Consider the following 27,420-nt stretch of genomic DNA (forward strand, 5'->3'; position numbering starts at 1 on the left):
TTAAAGATAACGTTGTGTTTTTCTGATTAATAGACCTTTCATATACAACTCAAAATTAATTTTAAAAAAGCAAATGTCAGGAGCTTTAACACAGAAATAATGTATTATATAACAGTATCTCATTCATAATTATCTGGAAAGTTTTATTTCTCCCACCATATAAATAAATACTTACATAAACATAAAGCTTAAATGTAATGATGGATTTTTTTCCTCCACAAGCATTTTTTGGGTCTACATTTCAAGTTAATTGCATTTTTACTGAAAATTTAAATTTATCCTCAAAATACTTAATGAGAGCACATTAAGCTAAGTTATAATTTAGCATATCAATCTTGAGAGGAAATAAATAAAAGATGAATGTGTCTATCCATATGATGAAATATTTGTTGTAAAAAGTTAAATGCTATTTGATTGCTAGGAAATTAAAATATTCTAATAAAACAAACTTAATTAGCAAGTTAATAGGATTTATAATATTTTTAGCCAATCTTGCATTTCCAAACTTGTATTATCTAAATTAATTGAACCTTTCAGTGTTTTAAAAATTACTGGTTTACTTGGTATATTGTATTCCTGGGCATTCAGCTTCTGTGTAATTTGTTAAGCTCAAAGCAGGTTTTAACACTCAGGGCTGTTTATGACAGGTAAAATTGTATCCTAGCTCTGAAATAATTTTTTTACTGTGATTCAGATAAAGTCTTTTAGAAATACCTAATGAAAACACTGAGGCACTAACCAGAAAAAAAAAATGAGTCAACTTTTTGTTTCTAAAGTGGAACAGAAAAATCTTCAGGAGCTCATAATCACATATCACTAGGATGGCAAACCTATTGAAAATCCATTTTCTCTTTTATTGAGGTGTCCTCATGGTTAGTTATATAGGCCCAGAGCCAGGAAGACACTTTTATTTTGGGGAATTTCCCAAAATGGAAACATTTTCCCGTAATATTGATTTATGTCTGTCTAGCCAAAGATGTGTTTTCCATCCAGCAATGAACGTGGGTCCCAAGCTACAGGGGACAACTCACTCCGAATCAGCCCATCGGCAGAGCCCTGAAAAAGGATATGTACAAGCCAGCCAGCGTTCACAGTTAAGAGAAAAACATCTGTGCTTTGGAAAATGTTCTGCAAGCACAGAGAATGGTGCTCTGTGTCCACCTAATTTCCAGTGGATCTTCATAAGATGAGCCAGCCAATGGATACGGCCCCTCATCTTCCTGCATGGGTGGCTGAGGAAATTCCCTGCCCTTCCCACCGACAGCTGCATAACTATATTTCTGCCTCATGGGGTTTGTCCTTAACACAAGAAAAGAATATTTTATTTTAAGAAGTATGTGTTTTGATTTGCAGAGTCATCTAAGACAACATGCTTCTCTGTGCTTTAGTTTTTCCATTTAAAAGCTTACAGATAAAGTCATTTTAAACTGCCTGATGTGAGATACGAATATAAGCATCCGTACCTAGATTGTCACCATTATCTGAGATGACCGATGTTTTATAAGAAATCAAGGTTACATTTTCCTGAAAATGGACTCTTATCAGCCCAGCAGGAGCCACTAGGCACCCATCTGCAGTGACTGTCAGCATCTTTTGCTGCTAAGACCAATTGTTTTCACTAAAGGAGAAGTACCTGCCAAGCAAATTATACATTTATAAAAGGTATTAAATGTCCTGGACAAGGACTTGCTGATAATTAGATGAAAGTGCCAGCATTATTGCTGTTCCCTTATCACAGCGATTTTCAACCTTTTTCATCCCATGGCACACAGAATCTAATTACCAAAATTCTGCAGCACACCAAAAAATATATTTTTTTGCCGATCTGACAAAAAAATAGGTATAACTTTAATTCATTCACACCGGACAGCTATTGTGTTGTCATTTTTTTAGTGGACAATCCAAGGGAAAAGAGATCAGTGCCCCTGACTAAACAGTCAGGCGCTGCATGTTTTGAAAGTTCTTACGGCACACGGCTTGACAAGCGCTGCCATATCTTAACCAGGTTTGTGTTCTCATAACTAAGGAGTCCCATTCTCGGTTTGCTGAAATAGTCACCAGAAACCCATGAGTGGAAACATTCCAGAGTATTTTCAAACACCAAGTGCAGGAGTTTGTGATCTCTTCTGCCTGGGGACTCCCTGGCGAGTGGCCAGGTAGAACCTAGCAGGGTACACCGGGCCTGTGCTTGGGCCTTTTCCAGGGTTTCTGGCTCCTTGTCTGCCTGAGAGCCTTCTCACCTTATCTCTAAAGTTTGGATAAAATCAATTACTTCATATTCTCATTTTTTGGATAAATTAAGCAAAACACGGAGGGCTTTGCAACCTTCTGAAGACTATTCCCGTGTAAGGTATTGTTTACTAAGCAAAGAAAGTAAGTCTAAAATAACAGATTTCCGCAGCCCAAGAGAATTTTATTAAATCCCAGTCTCCTTAAAAAATTGATTTTTTCTTTCAATTTATAATGAACACCTATCATGTGTCCATCACTAGGCTGGGCCTGGGAACTACACAGAAACACCTCGTTCCTATCCTTGAGGAGGTCACTCATGTGGGGACAGACTAGGCCACAGGTAAGTTAGTATTAAATTGGGATTCCCTGGATGAGGAGGGTCCCAAGAAAGGCTTTGTTAGCCTCGAATACACTTTCTGGCTTTAACATTTTCACATTTTTTCGAGTTTTCAATTCATGCTTTAAAAGCAATGAGCTCAAAGTAGTGGCAGATTTTTTTCAAAAGCAACGCCAAGTACGTGTGTGTGTGTGTGTGTGTGTGTGTGTGTGTGTGTGTGTTGTGACGGTGCAGGTAAAAGAAAAATATTTACAGGCCTTTTTTTCATTCAAAATAAAAATGTTTGTGAATGAGTCTATAGCATGACAAAGATTACAAACTGTACTGAGTAGAGGAATCTGAGTGAAAACAAAGAAGGAACATTTTAATTAACAATTAACATTTTAATTCTTGGGGATATTTGAGAAATAGGAATAGGAAACAACTATTTAAATCATTTTTTTATTATTATTTGTTTTAAGAAATAGATTATAGCCCCACTTTTGAAGCTGGATAAACTGGCTTCAAGTCCTTGTCCTCAGGGAGGTAAATCTGTGTCCCCTGAAACCCCAGGCGAGGACTCAGAAGCACATGATTGAACTGGTCCGGTGAGGATGGCCCTTCCATATTTCTTGCCAGCCATGCCTCTGGCTGGTTTGGTTCTGTCTGCTCCCTTGTCACATGTTTATCACTGCCTAGAGCTTCCTGCATCTTGAAAAGGAAAAGTTAACAAGCCCTGGCTGGTGTGGCTCAGTTGATTGGAACATGGGCCTGTACACCACAAGAATCCGCCTTCGATCCCTGGTGGGGAGCATGCAGGAAGCAACCAATCAATATTTCTCTCTCATATTGATGTTTCTCTCTTTCACTCTCTCTCTCTCTCTCTCAAAATCAATAAAAACATATTCTCAGATTAAAAGTAAATAAATAAAAGGGAAAAAAGTTATCAAATAGCATGTCCTCTTGCTGGCAAAGAATTGGAAATCAGGCCCAGGAACACAGCCTGAAGTTTAGACCCTAAATGTATTTCATCCCCAGCACCTTTCCCTGTGGCTCTAGCCAGGACAGGGATCCTTTCCTTTTCATTGGGTATGTCTAGAGAGTTGGTGTGCAAAGTTCTTTTTGGACACATCACAGCAGTTCCTGATACCTGCTAACTCGTGACAGGAATTTTTATTTTTCCTGATTACAAAAAGATGGGCTTTTGAAGTTTGAGTTTGTTTTATCTGTCTCTTGATGAACCACGTAATTTCAACCAAGGGCAGTAATAATAACAGGGCTGATTGTGTAAAACCCTACCCTGTGTGCTGAACCAGTTTCGCATTTATCAGCAGGCCAAGAAAGATGTCTGCTCTGATCTGCGTTCACGTGGCCTTTGCCACACTCCTTTCTCCCAGACTTTAAAGAAGCAACCCCCTGATAGCACATTGGCTCCCACTCCCTTTAGCCACCTTGGGAAGGGTCTCTGACTTCCTGGCTGCTGTCAGCACAATTCGAGTTTGGAATTTGACAGCCTAAATTTTTTCATCCTTTTCCAATGCTAATTTCAATGCAGATGGTCTCCCTAAGTAGCTTACCTTTAATTCTTCTGTTTAGTCCTCATAATATTTAAGAAAATCTTTCTACATATACATGAAGATTCCACTTTTAGGAAAAGAGTTAAATTCTAAGTTGATGTGAAACCCACTATGCAAATCACTTGAGCCCAAGGAGCAAGAGAGATGAACCAGTGAGCCCCAGAGGAGTGGTGGGCTTCCCCTCACCGTGTGTTTTATCTGTAGATACGCTTGCTTAACAGTAAGACTGGGGTAGCAACCCTGCCTGGGGGAGGCAGCATAGGCAAACATGTATGGGGCTAATTGAAACTGGAGAGGGTTGAAGATTCTTCTCTTATTTAAAACAGCTTTCAATTAAAAACAGTTAGAGACTCAAAGAGAGCAGAGAGTCCCGCATACCCTTCATCTGGTTTTCTCTGAAGGTGACCTGTTACACAGGTGTGGCACAATCTCAAAACCCAGAATTGATATTGATATGTTGTTACTAGACCACAGACCTTATTTAGTTTTCACTATAGAGGGTTTATCTTTTTAATGTGCATATATGTGTGTGTGCATAGTTTCATGTCATTGTATCCCATGTACCACCATAATCAATATACAGAACTGTTCCATCACCACAGAAGACCTCTCTCCTGCCACCTACCTCTCTGTGCTCACACCACCTCCCTCCCAATCCTCCTCCCATCCCTAGTAACCGGTCATCTTCTCTCTATCTCTATAGTTCTATCATTTTGAGAATGTTACATAAATGGAATCATAAAGTATATAAACTTTGGCAATTAACTCTTCACTAAGCATGACACCCTTGAGGTCTATCCAGGTTGTTGTGTGTATCGGTAATTCATCCCTTTTTATTGCTGAGTAGTATTCCATTATATGGATGTCCTAGAGTTTGTTCAACCATTCATTCACTGAAGGATATTTGGGTCATTTCCAGTACTTTTCTACTATGAATAAAGTTGTTATTAATATTTGTGTGTAAATTTTTTGTGAAATAATTTTCCATTTCTCTGGAATAAATGCCCTAGCATGTGATTGTTGAGCCATATAGTAAATGCTGTGTAAAACATGTTCCAGAATGGCTATACCACTTTACACGAACACCAAACTAGTTTCTCCAAATCCTCACCAGCATTTGTCATCATCACCATTGGTAAGTTTTAGCTGTTCTAATAGGTGTGTCATTATAGCTCCTTGTGATTTTACTTAATGAAACATCTTTTCAGGCTCTTGTTATTTTATTTTTTTGTTTTAAATTTCCATTCATTTCTTTTCAGTCTTCCTTTTGTTTTTTCCTCTACCCTCCCCTTCCTCCTCTCACTAAACTTATTGACATATAACATACATATAGAAAATCCTAAGGTTGCAGTTCTAGAAATTTCTTACAAAGTGAACACACCTGTTAACCAGCACTCTGATTAAGAAAAATATTTCTATCACCCAGAAGTTCCTCACCCAACTGACCCACTGTTCTGACTTTCATCTCGCACTAGAGATTAGTTTTGCCTGTTTTTGAGCTTCATTTAAGTGGAATCATTCAATATTTACTCTTTTGTGTCTGGCTTCTTTTGCTCATTTGATTCCTCAAATATTCTTTTGAACCAGATCTAAGAGTGACTGCCAAGTTTAGGCAATGAATCTCATGAGGATACTCTCCACGGTGTGTTGTGCAGTTAAATATAAGGGTAAAAGGGGGGTAAATAGTGATGGAATAGAGTCTTGACTCAGAGTGATAAATACACAATACAGCATACAGATGATGTATTATAGAATTGTTCACCTAAAACCTATACAATTTTATTAACCAATGTCACCCCAATAAATGCAATAAAAAGTAAATGAGAGTGTATTTAGAAGACTTGCTTAATCCTTAGGGCATTTTATATTAGCAGTTGATATTTGAGGAAGATTCAGATTTAGAGTTAAATGTTCATCTTCATTTTGAAAACACTCACTAGCTATCATGCGGTGCCTTTCTTTTACATCTAGAACGTAATAACATATTCAACCAAGGGCACCCGAACTCTGCTAACATTTTCATTCAACTAAACCAAATTCCGTCTTGCCGATCTGTGGCTCCCTCCAACAATGACCCCTCTCATCCCCCACTGCCTGGCTGAGATCCTGTTCACAGTGGATTCCAGCCCTGGGAAGAGTGATCGGTGGGCTCCTTCTGCATCACCCTTGTCCTGGCTGTAGATTTGACATAAATGCTATGTATACAATATGTAAACCATATGGGCGCCATCTGAGAAGGGCCTTTCTCCTCTGTTAGCATTAAGGATAAGCTGAAAACTTCTAAGCCTGCTTGCCTCTGGCTCCTTTAATCTCTGTTAGGACTTCCTTGTTTTAAATCCTAGAATTTCCAAGGTCGGGACAAAGTGAGTGTGGATGAAAAGAGATGATTGGCACTTGTTATGTTGCTCTGGATTTGAAGGTTTTGACTCTGGCCTAACTTAATTGTTGAGTAAGCGGTGCTTTATATTAACTGATTAAATCTATACTTTGCCAGAAAGTACTGCCCATATGTTGTCAGTAGTCATCTGGCCTGGATTTTAGGAATTGTCCTATTTCTAATGTTATGTCTTATTGTCATTACATGGGCCTGGAGTTTAGTTAAGAACATGTATGGTCGCTACTTACCTGGCAGGAGAGAGATCAGGATCATGAAGGTGGTTTTCCCAGGGTGAAGCTCACCCATTGCATTCCAGGTGTGCTGACCCCTGCGATTTCCCCAAGTGCGTGACACTCGACTGTATCATTTGTGGTGGCGGAGGACTGCATTAACCTTTGCCCCTGGTTAAAAAAAACAAAACAGTAATACGTAGAGTTGAGTACCTAAGCTCATAGGGAATTAGGACCTATAATCACTTATGTTTTATCATTTACATTTGCAGCTAGACATGCATTCTCTTTCAATTGTTAACAACATTCTGGGTTTTCTTTAGGACTAGCACCTGTCCCCGTCTCTCTATCCAGGTGCTACTGTCACCTCTGGTGCCAGTTGGGCACATGACCTAGGTCTGGCCAATCAGAGCATTTTATTTCCTTTGAGTCAGTGACTGATTCCAGGATGAATACGGGATGAAGCCATGTAATCAGGTTCAACAATAGATCATCCTCTGACTGCTGCTTGAGACACAGGCAAAGAACCATTCTCTCCTCCCACTGAATGTGAAACTACGAGGCTTGCGCCTGGAGCTTCTGGAAGCCAATGTGCTTCCGTGAGGAGAGAGCCAGTCCAAGAAAGAACAAACCTGGAAAGCGGAGTCAAGAGGTGGAGAGAAAGTGAGTCCTGGTGCATCATATGAAACTGTTTTCCACCCGCCTGCAGTCAGCCTTGCCTCCGACTTCTTCAGTTTCAAGAGCCAATACATTTGGTATTTATTGCTTAGACCATAGTGAGTCATGTTTCTGTTCTTATAATGGAGAGAGTTCTGATTGCTAGAAGATGATCGCTAGGTTGGTTCTGCATTTCCTGTAAAAATTTCTTGCTCTTTTAGAGAAGGGAGCGGGAACACAAGAAACCTCTATTTCCAGGAAACTTTGCCAAGAAACAGACTGAGCACCTGGCCTGGTCAGTGGAGAAAAAAACAGCTAGAATTCAGAATTAAAGTCTGTCCTGAAATATCATGAGGATGTATTGGTTCAAATTCAGGTTTATTATTTTTAAGCATTTGTGATCATTTATTTAAACTACTTTGGAAGGCTGCAAAGTGTCCTCAGGTTAAGAAAACAAGCTTTGTAGTTGAAGCTTGGGAAAGTGATTTCATTTCACTGCGCCTCAGTTTCCTCATCGATAAAATGGGCACACCCAGGGTGCCCATCTCAAATAATCATTAAAGGCACGTATAGCACTCAGAACAGGATATCAATAAATAGAAGCTATCACTATTAATAATGCTCTGAATTTTTTTGGGGGGGTTGTGTGATGAGTCATATTATATCCTTGGGCCAGAATTAAAAGTCAAAATAATTTAAAATAGAAACACAAACTCTAGAAAAAACACACATATTAGGTGTATTAAACATTCTGTATGCTGCTTAAGATTTATTTGCTAGCCCTTCCAAGCGGTAGGTAAAGGAAAGTCTAAACCTGGTGTTTTCCTATTTCCAGGGAAGAATGAAGTTTTCCAATGGTGGTCTCCTTTCTCAATTCAAGGCTGTTTTAAATTGTCAATGACAGTTCTTCTCTTGATGGAAGTAAGAGTTCAGGCTGAGCTTTACCTCCTGAGCACTTAAACATAAACCAAAATAAAAGGCAGCAACAAAGGTACAACACAAATCAAAAAGCGTAATTCAAACGATTGCTTGTTTACTAGTAGTAGCACATGCCTGGCTCTATGCTAACTCTCTTTGTGGACCATCTGTGTCTATCACAACTCTGGAAGCTAGGAACTCATCACCGTTTTAGATGAGAAAAATGCAGGCCCCGAAGAAGAGGACTGTTGGAGGACTCACAAGGGTAAGGGGAGGCTGGGATGATAAGCCAGGCTGCCCGCCTCCAGAGCCACCCTTTAGTCACCACGCATCGCCTCCTTGCCTGTGTCCTCTCAAGCCTGCAAGGTGGGAGTCCTTGCCCTCCAGCTCCTGAGCCCACATTTTTCACTGTAGGGTTGAGAGAACCAGGAGACCTAGTTCCCACAAGTCAATACCCCCAGGATCACCCAAAAGTCCAATAGTGGGATTTTCCAGTGGCCACCTCAGACTGTGGGCAGAACTGAATCACATTGAAGGAAAAGGATGTCTCTTGGGAAAAATTGTTCTATTCTCATCATATATGCTTCTTGCTCTGAAAAGCTGGAGAAGATGTCTCATTGTGGAAGTATAATCACTCCTTCCTAATGAACCACTCAATAATTTATTTGATTACATGCAATTACTCTGGGAACCAGATGTGGGTAAAAAGTATCTACTCTTTTTTTTATTTATTTTTGAAATACTGTGCTCAAAGGGAGAAATTGAGAAGTTTACTGGAAAGAATGATTTACTTTATGTGAATTTAGTATTGATAGCATGCCTTGTTCTGAGGTCAATTTGAAAATGGTAATAAACGCCTTCCGCCACCCTGACCATCCTTGATGTTTCCCCTGTCACCATGATGGTTATTATCTCAGGTCTTCGTGGTAGTTGTCAGATGTCGCTATTGGCTTGGCTCCCTGTGGTGTGTGTGTGTGTGTGTGTGTGTGACTTGGGGCAACAGAAATTAATGAAAGATATGAGCAGAGACTGAAACAGTATAGTCATGTGCCACATAATAATGTTTCTGTAAAGAATGGACCACATATTTGATGATGGTCCCATAAGGTTATAATGGAGCTGAAAATTTCCTATTGCCTAGTGACGTCGTAGCTGTTGTAATGTCACAGAGAGGAATGTCTGTGGTGCGTTACATGCTTACCTTAGTGGCATCGTCATCACAGGAGATGACAGTCCACGCTTCGTTGCCTCTGGAGACCTTCCGGTGGGGCAAGATGTGGAGGCGGAAGGCGGTGCTATTGATGATGCTGACCCTGTGTAGGCCTAGGCTAAAGTGGGTGTTTGTGTCTTAGTTTTTAAATACAACAAAAAACTTTAAAAAGTAAAAGAAAAAAAATAATAGGAAAAGGCTTATAGAATAGGTAAATAAAGAAAATATTTTTGTGTAGCTGTGCAATGTGTGTGTTTTAATCTGCTATTTTAAACATCTAAAATTTTTTAAAATTAAAAAGTGTGAAGTAAAAATGTCACAGTAAGCTAAGTTTAATTTATTATTGAAGAAAGAAAAAAATTAAATACATGTAGTGTAGCCCAAGTGTGCAGTGACTACAAAGCCTACGGTAGTGCACAGTAATGCCCTGGGCCTTTCCAGTCACTCACTCCCCGACTCACCCAGAGCCACTCCATCCTACAAGCTCCATTCAAGGGCCCTATACTGGTGAAGCATTTTTATCTCTTATGCCACAGTTCACTGTACCCTTTCTGTGTTTAGGTATGCTTAGATACACAAATGCTTCCCACTGTGTTATAGTTGCCTACAGTATTCAGTACAGCATCATGCCATGCCGGTGTATAGCCTCAGAGCAACAGGCTCTACTGTATGGACTAGGTGTGAAGTAGGTTTGTATAAGTGCTCTCTATGGTTTTAGCACAATGACAAGGTCACCTAATGATGCATTTCTTAGATCATATTCCTGTCATTAGGCGACACATGACTGTATTAAGGAAATGAATATTAATGATCCTCATCATACAGCAATGACTAGTGTGTGGTTGCTGATAGTCAAGGCCAACACAGTGTATGACACCAAGGGCATTATTTGCACTATATTCAGACATCTAAGTGGAAGTCAAAGGAGGTTGTGTTAGGAAACTATGGAGAGGGAAGGGCTGAAAAGAGGTTGAGGTGGACACGTGTTGCTTCTTGGCTGCCCAGAACTCACTTATTCTATTTCTAATAGTCCAACATTCACTGGGAATCTCCTCTTCTAGTTCTCTCAGTGCAGGTGGAGCTAACTGCACCCCAGCTCTAAAGGTGGCATGTGACCCAGGTCTGCACAATCACAGCTTCATAATCTCCTGACTGCAGAAATGGATAATGACAAGCCACTGGACTCCATGCTTCTTTGCTGAGATTTCTGAGATAGACCTTGATGTAGTGACTTCTCAGCCTGGGGACAAGGCTGAACTGCTTCTGAGAAGTTCCTGAGATTTGGGGGCTTGGTTGTAAAATCATATTGACTCGAGCAGACATACAGCCAGGAATGAATGCTGATCCAATGGCAAAAATACAAGTTTGTGATGCACTGGAGGCAAATATTTTTCCATAATAAATGAACATTGTATAAGAGGGACCAGTGTTAACAGCAGGAGGGCATTAGGGAGAGGAGTTCAGGGAATTGCATCATGAGATGTTCTGGATCTAAATCTGCTGCAGGATCCCAAGGTTCAGGACGTGATGTGTCTCCCGAGTTGCAATAAGCTTCCCCAAGCTTTCAAGATTGCTGTAGTACAGGACTTTATTTGTATGCTCATTCCTTTTGCCAGCTGAGTTTTCACAATCGAAGATGGAGCTATCTCTCTTTCTCCAGTCATCTGAAGTCATCTCCAGTCTTTAAGGCATCTTGGTTATTGTTTTCTCCATCTCCCACCTTTTCTCCCACCACCATGACTAGATGAGGCTTTGCCTTTGACAGTGTTGAAAAAATGTTTGCATTCCATTCAGTACAACACTTTGAACTCTTTGGAGAGAGGTTGTAGAAATCTAATCTACACTAATAAAAGAGAAAAATGGTAATTGGCGTACGGCGATACCGTTTTCATTGGCTAATCAGGGCTATATGCAAATTAACTGCCAACTAAGATTGGCAGTTAACTGCCAACTAAGATTGGCAGTTAACTGCCAACAAGATGGCGGCTAATTTGCATATGTAGGCACAATGCAGGGAGGCGAAAGGGAAAGCAGGAAGAAGCCCCCTGCCACTGACAGTGATCTGAAACCCAGGGGGGAGCTAAGAGATGGGGGGCTGCCCCCCAGCCATGATCGGAGAATCAGGCGCCTTTGCCGCCCTGGCCAGTGATAGCAGGAAGTAGGGGTGGAGCCAGCAATGGGAGCTGGGCACGGTCGAAGCTGGCAGTCCCAGGAGCTAGGGGTCCCTTGCCTGGGCCTAAAGCGAAGCCCACGATCACGGCGCCCCCCGCTGCCACTGCAGGTCCCCGCTGCCCGGGCCGGACGCCTAGGCCAGAGGCGTTAGGCCTGGGCAGGGGCGGAGCCTGCAACTGCGGGGAGCTGGGGGTCCCCTGCCCAGGCCTGACACCTCTGCCGGAGGCCTCAGGCCTGGTCAAGGGGCCGATCCGGTGATTGGTGACTGGAAGGTGATGAGGGTCAACTCCTCTGGCTGAGGCATCAGGCCTGGGTGGAGGGTGGAGCCGGGGATTGGGGGGATATGATGGTCCCCTTGCCCAGGCCTGAAGCCTGGGTCAGAGGCGTCAGGCTTGGGCGGGGGGTGGAGCAAGCGATCAGAGGGAGATGGGGGTCCCCTGCCCAGGCATGATTCCTGGGCCAGAGGCCTCAGGCCTGGGCGGGGGCCAGAGCCAGTGATCGGGGGAGATGGGGGTCCCCTGTCCAAGCCTGACACCTCTGGCGGAGGCGTCAGGCCTGGGCAAGGGGCCGATCAGGCGATCCGAGGGTGATGGGGGTCAACACCTGAGGGCTCCCAGTATGTGAGAGGGGGCAGGCTGGGCTGCGGGACACTCCCCCCCCCACACACACACACCCAGTGCACGAATTTCGTGCACCGGGCCCCTAGTTCTATATAATAAAAGGCTAATATGCAAATAGACCGAATGGCAGAACAACTGAACAATTGGTTGCTATAACATGCACTGACCACCAGGGGGCGCACACAAAACATGGCGGGTGTCAGCAGCAGGCAGCAGAGCACAGAACATGGTGGGCATTGGCCAAGGCCAGATAGTGGAGCAGGTGAGCGGGGGTGCCAGACCAAGGTGGGGCGCCGGTCACTGTCATCAGGGTAACACTTTGGTGGTTACTGAAAATTCTTTGCTCCTGCACACCACAGTCCTGCCTGGTGCTCACACCCACTGCCAGTGCCTGGCGCTGGCCCCGATCACTTGGCGCCGTCAGTGGATGTGAGCGATGCCTGTCGGCCCCAATCGCCCTTCAGGGCTTCTCCACCTCCCCCGCTCCTGAGGGGCAATCGGGGCAGCAGCCCCCTCTTGCAACTGCTGCTGGTGCCAGCCCCAATCACTCTGCGCCATCAGCGGGTGCGAGTGAGGCCAGTGCCGTTAGCACATGGGAGCAGACAGGAGCAGGGCTGCCAGCAGACAGGGGACTGAGGGCTGCAGCAGGAGGGACCAGGCAGGAGCGCAGAGGATGGGCTGAGACCTGCCCCTGTGCCTACCGCAGCCTTGCGGCCCACAGTTCCTTTCAAGGTGCACAAATTCATGCACTGGGCCCCTAGTAGAAGAATAAGCTCTTGTGGCAGACGTTTGGTAATTTATTATCAATTTTTTCAAAACTCTGAGAGTTTTGAAACCTGTTCTGTTGAATCCATGTGTCATAGTAAGCATCAGCCAGGACTCAAGGAATCATATTTCTATTATCACAGTCATAATTTATCGCCCATTGTACTTACTCCGCCTTCTATTTTTGCCTGACAGTTTGCCATACACTGCTGAGGGAGAACTGCCTTGCGCAGCTCTATTCATCATTCTGTTTATCCAGGCTGTGCTAACATGAAAAAAAATCTGAAAACATTCTGTACAGTAATTATGTATAAGGTACCACCATTGATGGGACTTAGAGTTTTAGAACTCCCTCAGGTGCAAAAGACTGAGGGATGATTGTGGATTACAACTGGAGATTTCTATTCATGTCATTCTAGGAAAGGTATGTTTTCTCAGACCTTTTCCTGCTTACTGAGCATTTACTCTCAGCCTTTGAAAGTCACTCATTGGCCTTTGTATTTCCTAGTTGCTTTAGGGCCATGATAAATTAACTCAAGAAGTACTTGAATTGCTGAACACAGGAAGTATTCTCATAAACTATAGACAGTTGACCCTTGAACAATGCAGGGGTTAATGGTGCCAACCCCTGTGCAGTCAAAAATTCGTGTATGACTTTTGACTCCTCCAAAACTTAACTACTAAATAGCCTGTTATTGGCTCAGAGCCTCACTGATAACATAAACAGTTGATTAAGACATATTTTGGCCCTGGTCGGTTTGGCTCAGTAGATAGAGTGTCGGCCTGGGTTGTAGCCTTGATCCCCAGTAGGGGGCGTGCAGGAGGCAGCCCAACAATGATTCTCTCTCATCACTGATGTTTCAATCCATCTTTCCCTCTCCCTTCCTTTCTGAAATCAATAAAAATATATTTTAAAAAGACACATTTTGTATATTATATGTATTATATGCTATATTTTTTGTTGTTAATCCTCACCTGAGGATATTTTTTCCATTGATTTTTAGAGAGAGCGAAAGGGAGGGAGAGACACAGAGACAGAGAGAAACATCAATGTGAGAGAGATACATGGATTGGTTGCTTCCTCATGTGCCATGACCAGTGTCAGGGATCCAGCCTACAAATGAGGTATGTGTCCTTGACCCAAATCAAACCCGAGACCCTTCAGTCTGAGGGCTGACACTCTAACCACTGAGCAAAACTGGCTAGGGCATATACTTTGTTCGTAAAGTAAACTAGAGAAAAGAAAATGCTAAGAAAATCAGCCTTGACTGGGTATCTCAGTTGGTTAGAGAGCATCTTCCCAATACACCAAGGTTGCAGGCTCAATCCCCAGTCAGGACACATACAGGAATGAACCAATGAATGCATAAAAACCAAATGGAGCAACAGGTTGATGTTTCTCTCTCTCTCCACCTCTGAAAAAAAAATCATAAGGAAGAGAAAATACATTTACAGTATTTACTGAAAAAAACCCCACATATAAGTGGACCTACACAGTTCAAATCTTGGTGCTCAAGAGTCAACTGTACTTGGCCTCTGGTGGCAAATCAGAAATCAGAGACAGGCACTGCAGGGTGCCTTCAGCAATGAGACAGGAACCCACTTCTTTGTGAATCAGTACTGAGGTGTTTCCCTTAGAGAAGTCAGCAGGGTACAGCAGCAGGAGAAATAATCTGCTCCGAGATACTGGAACTGCCTTTGGCCAGAAAAAAAAAAAAGTCTCTAGATTATTCCAAGGGTAAAGGGGATGGAGAAGATAGAAACAACAAAAGTTTTGTTTTCTCTAGAATAGCTGAATGTAGCTTTAAAAACATTAAATGTTATACTTCTGTGGCGCTCCACTCCCTCTTGTGGTTATGTGGTGTCACTGTTTTCTAACTATTGTACCAACTTTGAGTTCCTGCGTAAGGCACACATCACCAAGTTGTTTAACATGAGAACATATTTAGATTGGATATAACAATCCAATAAGGCAATGATGCATTGAGGATCTATGCATAAATTTGACATGTCTTTCAGAGAATTAATAATGAATCCACCTGAGAAAAGTTGTAAATAGCACATTAATCCACTGTTCTCACCAAGAGATGGTTTCACAAACACTTTCCCCACCAAATGTTGGACTAGTATGGGGATTTTATGATCTGAGGAGGAAAGAAGGCACTGGATTTTCACCCTTCCATTCCAGCTGAGGGGAAATAATAGGAATTTCCTCTACAAGAATAAAAAATGTAGAATCTGTATATTATATTTTCCAATATATGATATATGCAATGACACTGAAATTATTTTATTTATTGGGCATTTTATTCTCTATTACATACTCCTCTCTGCAGAGGAGTGGAACAAATTACATAGTTTAAGTGGGATGTCTCTTTTATGAAAACCTGAATGGATGGGCAGCTGTCCAAGAAAATTTGCTAGAAATAGATTGTGTTTTTCTAGAAAAATGAGTTGGCAGCAAATTTTAAAGTGTCTTGGGATTGTTCTCATTAGGGTCAAGTGCACCCATTTTGCTGCTCAGCAGTTTTTAGAACGTTGGTTAGTTATGCTACATCAAAACAAGAGTGGATTATTTTCAGGCACAGACTTATAAAGGGCATTCTTTAACTGGCTGGCTGCTTGGGCATGGTCAAGGTAGCTGTAAACATTTGCCTCCCCTGGTGTGGTAGACAACTTCTAAGATAGCCTTCTACCAGGTATTCCCAGGGAATACCAAGGGGGTATTTATGCCCTCACGTAATCTCTCCCCTTTTTTGTGTGTAGCGGACTTCTTCCAATGAACTGAATGCAGCAGAAGGAATGGGATGTTACTTCCAAGATTAGGTTACAAAAAGACTATGGCTTGCCAAAACTTGGAAGCAACCGAGATGTCCTTCAGCGAGTAAATGGATACACAAACTCTGCTACATTCAGACAATGGAATGTTATTTAGTGCTAAAAAGAAGTGAGCTATCAAGCCATGAAAAGACATGGAGAGAACTTAAATGTGTACTATGAAGTGAAAGCAGCCAATCTGCCAAAGGTCACATACTGTGTGATTTCTACCGTACGACATGCTGGAAAGGACGAAACTATGGAGACAGCGAAAAGACCAATGGTTGCTAGGTGTCAGTGGAGGAAGAGGATCTTTAAGGCAGTGAAATTATTCTGTACTAGAGACTCGGTGCACAAATTCGTGTACCAGTGGGGTCTCAGCCTGGCCTGTGGGATCGGGCTGAAATTGGCTCTCTGACATCCCCTGAGGGGTCCCAGATTGTGAGAGGGCACCGGCCAGTGCACAATTGGGGCCAGGGAGGGACACGGGAGCTTGGCCAGTCAGGGAGGGACTGCAAGAGGGCTCTAGGGCATGTACGGTCCATCTCGCTGAGTCCCCATCTGCCAGACCCCAGCAGCAAGGTAACCTACCAGTCAGAGCATCTTCCCCCTGGTGGTCAGTGCATGTCATAGCAAGCAGTTTAGTGGCCTTAGCATATCTTTAGCATATTATGCTTTCATTGGTTGAACAGTTGACAGGTCACTGGACAACTGGACACTTAATATATTAGGCTTATATTATATAAGATGATACTATAATAGTGGATAGATGTCATTATACAATTGTCAAAACCCAGAGAATGTAGAATACGAAGAGTGAATCCTAATATAAACTATGGCCTTTGAGTGATAATGATATGTCAATGTAGGTTCATCAATTGTAATAGATGACCACTCTTTTTTTTTAATTAAATCTTTATTGTTCAGATTATTACATTTGTTCCTCTTTTTCCCCCCATAACTCCCCTCCTCCCAGTTCCCGCCCCACCCTCCGCCCTCACTCCCCACCCACTGTCCTCATCCATAGGTGCACGATTTTTGTCCAGGCTCTTCCCGCATCTCCCACACCCCTTTCCCCCCCAAGAATAGTCAGTCCATTCCCTTTCTATGTCACTGATTCTATTATGATCACCAGATTATTTATTCACTTGATTCTTAGATTCACTTGTTGATAGATGCATATTTGTTGTTCATAATTTGTATCTTTACCTTTTTCTTCTTCTTCCTCTTCTTAAAGGATACCTTTCAGCATTTCATATAATACTGGTTTGGTGGTGATGAACTCCTTTAGCTTTTCCTTATCTGTGAAGCTCTTTATCTGACCTTCAGTTCTGAATGATAGCTTTACTGGATAAAGTAATCTTGGTTGTAGGTTCTTGGTATTCATCACTTTGAATATTTCTTGCCACTCCCTCCTGGCCTGCAAAGTTTCTGTTGAGAAATCAGCTGACAGTCATATGGGTATTCCCTTGTATGTAACTGGGTTTCTTTCTCTTGCTGCTTTTAAGATTCTCTCTTTGTCTTTTGCTCTTGGCATTTTAATTATGATGTGTCTTGGTGTGGTCCTCTTTGGATTCCTTTTGTTTGGGGTTCTCTGCGCTTCCTGGACCTGTAAGTCTATTTCTTTCACCAGGTGGGGGAAGTTTTCTGTCATTACTTCTTCAAATAGGTTTTCAATATCTTGTTCTCTCTCATCTTCTGGCACCCCTATAATTCTGATGTTGGTATGCTTGAAGCTGTCCCAGAGGCTCCTTACACTATCTTCGTATTTTCGGATTCTTTTTTCATTTTGCTTTTCCAGTTGGGTGTTTTTTGCTTCTTCGCGTTTCGAATCTTTGACTTGATTCTTGTGCTCCTCTGGTCTGCTGTTGGGAGTCTGTATAATATTCTTTATTTCAGTCAGTGTATGCTTAATTTCTAGTTGGTTCTTTATCACAACATCGAGGGTCTCATTAGATTTCTTGAGGATCTTACTACATTTATCAGCAGTCTCACCAGTCTTTTTGAGGGCCTTACTAAGTTTATCGGCAGCTTCTAGACAGTTCTTGAGAGACCTTAAAAGTGTGGTTTCGAGCTCTATATCTTCCATTTCTGACATTTGCGTCCTGTTTCTTTGTCTCCGCATTTTTTTGTCTTTTCTTGGTGCACCCCCTAGTGGTCTTTGTGCGCAGTCTTGTTGTAGTTAAGCCTTGATTGTTGTCGGCAATACCAGGGGTGATTTGACCTCCAGGCTAACTGGCTATGAGAGTCAGCTGTGTCTGCAGTGGGAGAGCTTCTATAAATGACCACTCTTGATGGGGGCATGTTAGTGATGTGGGAGGTGTTCATATGCGGAGGCAAAATGTATATAAGAACTCTGTTTTCTGTTTAATTTTGCTGTAAACCTAAAACTGCTCTTAAATACATATATTTTTAAAAAGACTATGGCTTCTATCTTGGGTGCTTTATTTTGCTCTCTCATATGCCATGTTGTGAGTAGCTTTATGGAGAGCCCATGTGGCACCCATGATGTCTGCAGCCAGCAGCTGGCTAAGACCAGAGGTCTCCGATGGCTTCAGGAGTGAGCGCGGAGTGGATACTCCCCAAACGAACCTTGACATGACAGCAGCCACAATGGACACCTTGATTACAGTCTCGTAAGACACTCTTCCTCCCACTGACACCTAGCAACCATTGGTCTTTTCACTGTCTCCATAGTGTTGTCCTTTCCAGCATGTCATACGGTAGAAATCACACAGTATGTGACCTTTGACAGATTGGCTGCTTTCACTTCATAGTACACATTTAAGTTCTCTCCATGTCTTTTCATGGCTTGATAGCTCACTTCTTTTTAGCACTAAATAACATTCCATTGTCTGAATGTAGCAGAGTTTGTGTGTCCATTTACTTGCTGACACTGGGAAGTGGAGTATTGGCTCCCAGCCATGGCTGATGAAGCCTTAATTCTCACTCCCGTTGTAAGTCTGTGGCGGGGACACCTCACTGTAGGTTACAACTGGGTTGATCCTGAAAATATGGATACACAGTGCTTTTTTCCCCCTTTTGTTTTCTAATTACTTTTTTAAAATATAAGAACAGGGTTATTGGGTTAATGAGGAAACATTACAACACAAAATCAAAACAGATACCCGACAAGGATATCTGGGCACTTGCACCAGGTGGGGCTTGGAGAAAGGGCCTAGTGCACAGTTCACTAGGGCATCTCCAGGGATCTACTTTGTGGAAATTTGGCTCTGCTGCATTGCCTGGCTACTTCAGCTTTCTCTGCAGGAATTAGGGGTGTGGAGGCCAAAGTCTACCAAGCTGTCACACAGGCTTACCCTTGAACCTAGGATTCCCACATGGGCGTGCCCAAGGCTCACTTTTGCATCTTGATACAAGCCTGGATTCATAATGCTCTCAGACTAGACCTCCGGGCCTTCCTCGTGGCCAGTATCCAAAGAAGGTCGTCATCAATCTGAACTAGACTCGCCTTTTGACAGAGCAGCCTGTGTGGAGGGCAGCAGAGTTAGTGCCAGCATGGGGCTGAGAGAAGGGCTCCGTCTCCAGGCAACCCACCCCATTGGTTGGAGGAGGCACTGGGACAAGGTGAGGTCTTGGCCCAAAGCTTTAGGAGTCACCTCTTTCATATCACAAGGGCTTTCTTATCTTTGGGCCCAGTGCCCCCAGAGTTATCTTCCTGGGGTTTCCATGCACACTGGAATTCAAGGGTCAAATGTCATAAGGCAGATGTGCACAAATGGTTAGGAGAGCAAGTTGCTGTTTTAGGGCCAGCTTTCAGCCAAAGGACTGCTCTTTGGCGAGTTAGTCTTGAGTTACAGAGAGACTTCTCTTGCTGTGCCTGAACACGGAAATCAAACTCTCAGAGACCTGCTGGTGTGGTTCAATGGTTGAGCATCGACCTATGAACAAGGAGGTCATGGTCTGATTCCCAGTCAGGGGGCATGCAGGCACCAATCTGTGATTCTCTCTCATCAATGATATTTCTATCTCTCCCTCTCCCTTCCTTTCTGAAATCAATAAAACTATATTAAAACGATAACAACAAAATCTCTGAGCTCTAAAAACCACAGCTGTCTGCGAGGCATCTGCAGCCATAGCTTCCTTTCACTTCCCAAGTGCAGTGTGTCCCAAGTCGCAGGCATGTTCCCTCTAAAAGCTGCTCTTTTCCCACTATTCCTTTTCTGATGACTGCCACCATAACCTAGATTCTCAAGCCAGAAATATGGGGGGTTGTTTCAGTTGTCCCTCCCTCACATCCACATCCAATTAATCACAAAGCCTTCACTCCATTTCCAAAAATATCTTAACATTTTTCCTCTTCAACAATTCCTCTGACTTTACTTCTGACCTCCATAATTTTTCCGAGCAGGTTTCTTCTATCAGTTCTCCTTGTCAACCTCCAATCACTCCTCAATAATAGCGCAGAGCGACGCTTCCATGATATAAATGTGTTCTCCGGAGTAATGCTGCTTAAAGTCATTCTCAGCACTAAATTAAAACATCTAAATGCGATCTGACAGACTACTTACTTCTGTGGCCTACCCTCTCCCTTCCCGCCCCCGCCCCCTATCTAGCTAGTATTTAATTGCCTATAATGTCCTTTTTTTTTTTTTTTTTTTTTTTTTTTTGCATAGTTCACTTCTGAAAGTACTTTGTGCGTCATCTCCTTTGGAAAGTTTTCCCCTTTCTCCCCAACAGGGATAGGGTCCGTTTATTTTGGCACCATTTAGCTAACTTGTACATATTTGCCACAGGTCTTACACTGTTATTAAAGGTTTATATTTGACTTTGGGTAACTCCGGGTGACCTTACTGTTCATCTGTAAACTTGTGCTTTATAAATGTTGACTGAATTACATCATAGGACTGTTATCAACATACAAAACCAAAAATCATTTAGGGGCACTTGTGAACATTTTTTTTTGGTCCCGCGATTCTGTTTTGGGGGATCAGCGTGGGGGTCCACGACTATGCATTTTTGACAGTTCCCAGATGAACTTCATGCAGGAGGTCCAGAGATTACATTCTGAGGCATCTTTACTCATTGGTAAGGGTGCCATTCCTTCTTAGAGGCTGTTTTGAAAGCTACTTAAGGATAGGGGCTGCGTCCTATGTCTCTAGGGCTAGCTCCTAAATCCAGAAAACGTTTGTTGAGTGAATGACAAAACAACGGGTGAATGAATAAACGCAAGGTGCCAAGTCAGCTATTTTACCACACAAGTTCCAGCAGCTCCTATTACTAATTCGTGCAGCAGAAATGGGCTTTCAACCTAAGCCTCTTGGGCGGGCTTTCCCCGCCACCTCCCCGCTGGAGGCACGCTGGACTACATTTCCCAGAGGGCCAAGGGTCTCCGCGCAGGCGCACTTGGAAAACTACGGCGTCCGTCTCCTTCCCAGAAACTGGCAGGTCACTCGCACCCGCCTCCTCTTTGCCCGTCTCTTCCCTGTCCCGCAGTCTGAGCTCCGGAGGTTCTGCTTGTGTCTGTGTGTGTCTTGCAGGTTGGACTCATGGCCTCGCCGCTGAGATTCGACGGGCGGGTGGTTCTGGTCACCGGCGCAGGGGGAGGTGAGCACGCGAAGGCTGGAGGGCACGCACTCCCTGGGGTCGCGGCGTGGGAGCAGCTGCGTCCGGGCTCAGTATGGGGCTGCGGGCGGCGGGGTGGGGTCGGGAAGAAGCGGCCTGGGGAGCGAGGGGCTGGACGCGGTGGGATGGAGGGAGAGGACGTACAACTGCTGTTGTCAGGACACCGAGTCTGTTGTGGAGGGAGAGGTGGGGCTGGCGGCCGTGCGTGGGGGGCCACGGACTCTTACCCACACGGTCAGCTGCAGCCCCTTCCCCGTCCCGCCCAGTGCAGCCGCCCGCCCGTGGGCCCCAGAGTTACGCGAGGAGGGAGGCGGGGCTGGGCTGCGGGCTGCAGAACGAGGTGAAAGTCCTAACTGAGCTCCTCTCTGCGCACCAGGGCCGGCTCTTCCTGCCCTGAGACTCTCGGGCCTCGCTCAGTCTTTAAAGTTGTGGGAAAGCGGCTGGGGGCGGCCCTCCCCTCCCACCCCCGCGGAGTGGAGCTGTCAGTTCCTTGCCTCCGAAAAGTCCCTCACTGAGCGGTTCCTTTCCTCTGTCCCATGGCTTTAGGCTAATTTTTATTCCGGAGAGGGCCTTCTTTAAAGAGGCATCTAAGAGTCCTCGATAAGTTTGCATACTTATCAAGCCAAGCACTCTGCACTAGTCCCCAGTTAACCTGTGACTTCGGTTACCGTTGACCCAAAAACTTGTTAAATGGAAAGTTCTAGAAATAAACTTCAGGAGTGTAAAATTGTGCACTATTCTGAGTAGCGTGATGAAATCTTGAGCAGACCCGCTCTGTCCAGCCCTGGATGCGAGCACTAACTGGCAGCCTCTTATATATTTTTCCCGAGATATTCTATGCCTGTAAAACCTGTATTCATTTTTGGATGTGTACATTTATACCTTATATCTTTGAGCTGGAATTAAACATTTAATTACTGTTTAATTGAGAATTAAATATGTGTTTGGTGATTGTGTCATCACAGTCCAGTGCAGTATTTAAGAATCGCCAGATATTTGAAGCGGGAAAGGATTTAACGTAGCCATTTGTATTTTAGGCAGCTCCTCTGGGAATGACTGGTGGAACAATACAGAGCAGGCCCATTAGGAGCCTCAACCTGTGAGGCTGCCATTAACTGCTGCAGCCTCATGGATCCCAGGGATGTAGAACATGGAAGCTACCCTCCAGATTTAGGGAGCTAGGGTAAGACGTTGCCACTACGTCCACGGTTTCTTAATACCTAGGAAGCTTCAAGAAATCTGCTCCTTAACCAACAGCAACAGCTAGAAGTCACAGTACGGTGGCGTCTGCCTCATTTCCACTTTCCAGATTTCATGCAAATGCGTTTAATGGTGGAATCCAGTTCCCATCTAGCATCCTAGCAGCCAGGTAGAATGGTAGGAAATGATAGGTAGAAAAGGTAGAAAATACAGTTTTAAGCTTTTTAACCTCTGCAAGTAGAGGAGGGTGAAATACAGGTTGAGAGTACTAATGAAGACATAATTAATTGCTCATGGTTACTTTAAAATAGGGATTGAGTTGAGTGGACCCAAACTTACCCTAACATTTGCTCAACTTTTTTATTATTTTGTTTTTCATTAGGGCTGGGCCGAGCCTATGCTCTGGCTTTTGCAGAAAGAGGTGCATCAGTTGTTGGTAAGTTGACATTTTTTTTCTTTTTAATCAGTAGCTGGCAGCTAAAGTACGACAGTCTTCACAAGCCAGCCACGCTTGTCTTTATATCACTAATGTGTCAAGGTCAAATTTCATTACTAATCTTTTCTTCTGCCAGCAAAAATTCCCCCCTCCCCTTGAGGCTGACTTTATAACTTACATTTTAAAGTAAACTACTTTCACAGAATTTGCAACTTAACAGAATTGATAAGGATGGGATGCCATTCATGGTATAAAAGGAATTTATTGCATTTGGTATATTGTGGGCTATCATTTTTTGAGATAGAAGGCTCATGCAAGATAAATCTCTAAGTGTAAATATATTGCTAAGAGTAAGAAATAAATGCATTTGGAGAACTAGAAGTTTAGACTTAGGGAATCCAAAGTATATTGTTCTTTTTAAACATATCTTTAATCAAAGTTTTTCACATGGAAGCTTTTTACAACAGTTTTAAAAAATTTTTTATTGAAGGGGTAGTTAGCTTGAGATTTATTATGAGGGGTAAGTTGGAAGGTGCTGCATTGAAGAATCTCAAAAGGTGGGAGGTTTTTGTAAGATAAGTGGTGTGGACTGGCCTGATGTACTTGGTCGTGGTGTGAACACAGGGGCAGAATTGTCTATATCCAAGTCTTTGTGGGGAGTAACCAAGTGCTCAGTGCAGGGTAGGTGGGTAGAGCAAATGTTATGGCCCAATATTTATTAGTATCTTTTTCTGGGATAAAATTGTTGGCTTCCCAATCCCAGTTTTCTTATATCTTACATAGAGATAAATTTCCCCTCATTTGTTTATAGAGACATAACAAAAGAGTAAGCAAGCAACCAGATTTTCTAAACAAAGAAAACCTAAGCAGGGCATTAAATATATTATGTTCCCTCACTGGGGATGTGTAACCAATGTTTATGGAAAGGACACAGAGACTTTGGGTGTTTCTTGTTTAAGGTCATAGCCCATGTCTGTTAATCCGATCTGCTTCTTGTGGCAAGGACACATTTTGACACTGTATTTGGCTAGCGGGTGTATAGTTTAAGTCCTCTTTGCCAGGTTTTCCTAAGTATATTTCATGTCATGGCATAATGTCACATGTTGTTACTGTTTTTTCTTTTCTTTTATATTGCAGTTTTTAAAAAATATATATTTTATTGATTTTTTACAGAGAGGAAAGGAGAGGGATAGAGAGTCAGAAACATCGATCAGCTGCCCCCTGCACACCCCCTACTGGGGATGTGCCCGCAACCAAGGTACATGCCCCTGACCGGAATTGAACCTGGGACCCTTCAGTCCGCAGGCCGACGCTCTATCTACTGACCCAAACTGGTCAGGGCTATATTGCAGTTTTCTAAAAAATATTTTTACCGTATAACTTTTTATTTTCATCTGTTCCACTCAATTCTGTAAGTGCAAGGACCTCGTTTTATCTTCTGTATCTTCTAAAGGACCTAGACCTAGAATGTTGCTTTGGGCAAAGAAGCTACTTTTTCATTGGTTCTTTTATTGTTTGACATAGGCTTTTTTGGGAGGCGGGGTGGGGGCAGGCGCTGGTGTGTCTTTGAGATTGGTTGAATAAATTTCTGTTTTCTTTTTTGTTGTGACTGAGATAAATTTTTAGGTTATAAACTTGTTTTATGAAAAGTTTACAGCAGTGTGTTTTTGTGGGGATCAGTTTTCCTATATTTGTGACCTTTGTTAAATTTTGATTAGGAGTTTTTAAGTTCTAAAACGTAAACAGGGACAGCGTGTCTATTTATTTTGTCATTGCCTTAGAGATGGTATTGCAGCAGGTGCTGGTGAAAGTCTAAGAAGGTAGAAAATGTGTGTCTTGGAAAAATATTTGCCAATCTTGGCTGAGAGCGCCAGATTTAGTTTGGTTTAGGGGAGAAGTCAATCTATGTGAAACTTTTGGTTGTTGATTTCTTCCACTTCTAAGTCTGTGACTTACCTGTGAACTTTCTAGGCATAAATGGGTTATGCTCTTTCCTAATCAACATCACCCTCTACTTTAGTTTTTTAAAAACAGATACCCTGCTTCTAGATTGCATCACATGTGCTAACATTTCTCCTGTAAATTTTTTCTTCTGCTCAGCATTTTTTTTAAACCTGAGTAAGCAAAATATATTAAAGAGGAATAAACAAACCTAGGATGTTATGACATCAGATAATCTTGTTTTCAGAAAAATCTGTGACTAGCTCTGAGGCCAGTAAGAATCAAGACCTTAAGAAATAGAGTAGCTTATTTATCCTTTAAATCAGCGGTTCTCAACCTGTGGGTCGCAACCCGTTTGGCGGTCGAACGACCCTTTCACAGCGGTTGCCTAAGACCATCCTGCATATCAGATATTTATATTACGATTCATAACAGTAGCAACATTACAGTTATGAAGTAGCAACGAAAATAATTTTATGGTTGGGTCACCACATGAGCAACTATATTTAAAGGGCCAGAAGGTTGAGAACCACTGCTTTAAATCAACTTTTGCTGGCTTATGCTGGATTAACAAGCACATTTAAATGGTTTACAATAACAGGATTATTTCATGCTTATGTGACCTTTCATCTTCTGGTCAGCTGTGTCTCTGCTCTGTGTGTCTTCCTAATTTCAGGATCCCAGCCAAAGGAGCAGCTTCCATCTGGGACATGGCTCTTGGGACAGAGGAAAAACAACAGTAGATGCATGTGGTGGCTCTGAGAGCTTCTGTTCAGAGGCATGCCGCTTCCACTCACATTTCATTGGCCAAAGAAAATCACTGGCCATGCCCAAAGTCCCGGGCATCACTTAAGATATTCTCTAACTTCATGTTAATAGGATTGCTACATTTTATATTCCGTCATGTAAAATTATGGGAGATTTAAATTTGGGTATAAGACTGCTAAGCCTTCGCTTGATATTGCAACAAGGGTCACCTGGTTTTGTAGAAATTGTATCTTTCAGAAAACGTTTGCACGAACCTGAAGAAAATATTGGAAATGGAACAGTTTTGAGGTTTCCTCAGTAGGTGAGCCGTACCCAGTTTCCTGATACTGAGTTTTATCGTGAGGGCATGTATGCAGTGATTGAAGTGTTCAGTAAGAAGGACCTTTTCTTTGATAGTAAGAAAGGCAGATTGTTTTCTGTTCTCGAACTGGAGAAGTAACACCTTTGAGCGATTGAAGTTCAGTTTTTAAAAGTAAGATTGACATGCTTTCTTTTCTCTGCTGCAGTTACATAATTGGTAAAGGTGGGTCTGAAGTTCATGTGGTCTGATCAGAGCCCGTGTTTTTAACTGCTGTGTGATGGTGATAGCTGGAAGGTGAATTGTAGTGGTAAAAGGGAACAGGCTTCAAATCCTGGCTCCGCTACCTAACTACATGACCTCTGAATATTAGTAGCCACCGTACCTAACTTCCAGGATTATGGTGGAGATTAAATGACACAAAAAACGAAAGCCCTTTGTAAAGGGAAAAGAAAGGAACCGATGCAGGCGCTGTGCTCATGAACCAGATATGTCAAAGTGAGCCTGAGGTCTTGCTTGCGTAAGCAACATGTTTCTTTTACAGTTGCTTCGAGAAAAGGGCCTGCCTTAGGCCCTGGTGCATCTCTTCAAGTGTAAGGAAAGTGCTTTGCTTAGTAATTGATTAGGACATAGATGCCAATTGAGTGAATAAGTTAAATTTTTATGACACAAGAAGAAAGATTCCAGTCAAGGGCACATGCCTGGGTTGCAGGCTTGATCCCCAGTGGGGGGCCTGCAGGAGGCAGCCAATCAATGATTCTCATTATTGATGTTTCTCTCTCTCCCTTTCCCTTTCTCTTAAATCAAGAAAAATATATTTAAAATCAATTAAATTATACTTTTTTTAATTAAAAAACATTTTGTTAATTTTAGAGTGAGAGGGAGGGAGGGAAGAAGGGATGGAGAGTGAGAGGATAAAAACATCAATTTATTATTCCACTTATTTATGCATTCATTTATGCATTCTTGTATGTGGCCTGACCAGGAATTGAACCCTCAACCTTGTTGTATTTGGATGATGCTTTAACCAACTGAACTACACAACCAGGACCTATGAAATTATTCTTAATGCTATTGTTCACTATAGGAAACTTTATCAAAATGGGGAAAAATCACCCTGGCTGGTGTCGCTCAGTTGGTTGGAGTGTTGTCCTGTGCACCAAAAGGTTGCTGGTTCGATTCCCAGTCAGGGCACTTGGCCAGGTTGTGGACTTTGTCCCTGATCAGGATGCATGCGGGAGGCAGCCGATTGATGCTTCTCTCTCACATCAATGTTTCTCTCTTACATCGATATTTCTCT

General features: G+C 42.8%; 1 protein-coding gene across 1 annotated transcript in view; it reads left to right on the forward strand.

Moving 5' to 3' along the window:
- The first annotated feature begins 21,256 nt into the window (after positions 1-21,256).
- The window catches only part of HSD17B4 (hydroxysteroid 17-beta dehydrogenase 4), a 79,139-nt gene continuing 72,975 nt past the window's right edge, over positions 21,257-27,420 (forward strand). The window contains exons 1-2 of the mRNA XM_081090420.1: positions 21,257-21,459; positions 23,060-23,113. Of these exons, the coding sequence (XP_080946546.1) occupies positions 21,402-21,459; positions 23,060-23,113 (112 nt within the window). The 5' untranslated portion in view covers positions 21,257-21,401. The remainder of the gene's footprint in view (positions 21,460-23,059; positions 23,114-27,420) is intronic.

Source organism: Myotis nattereri (genome assembly GCF_964212035.1).
Source record: "Myotis nattereri genome assembly, chromosome: 4".
In the NCBI taxonomy this organism is placed as follows: Eukaryota; Metazoa; Chordata; class Mammalia; order Chiroptera; family Vespertilionidae; genus Myotis; species Myotis nattereri.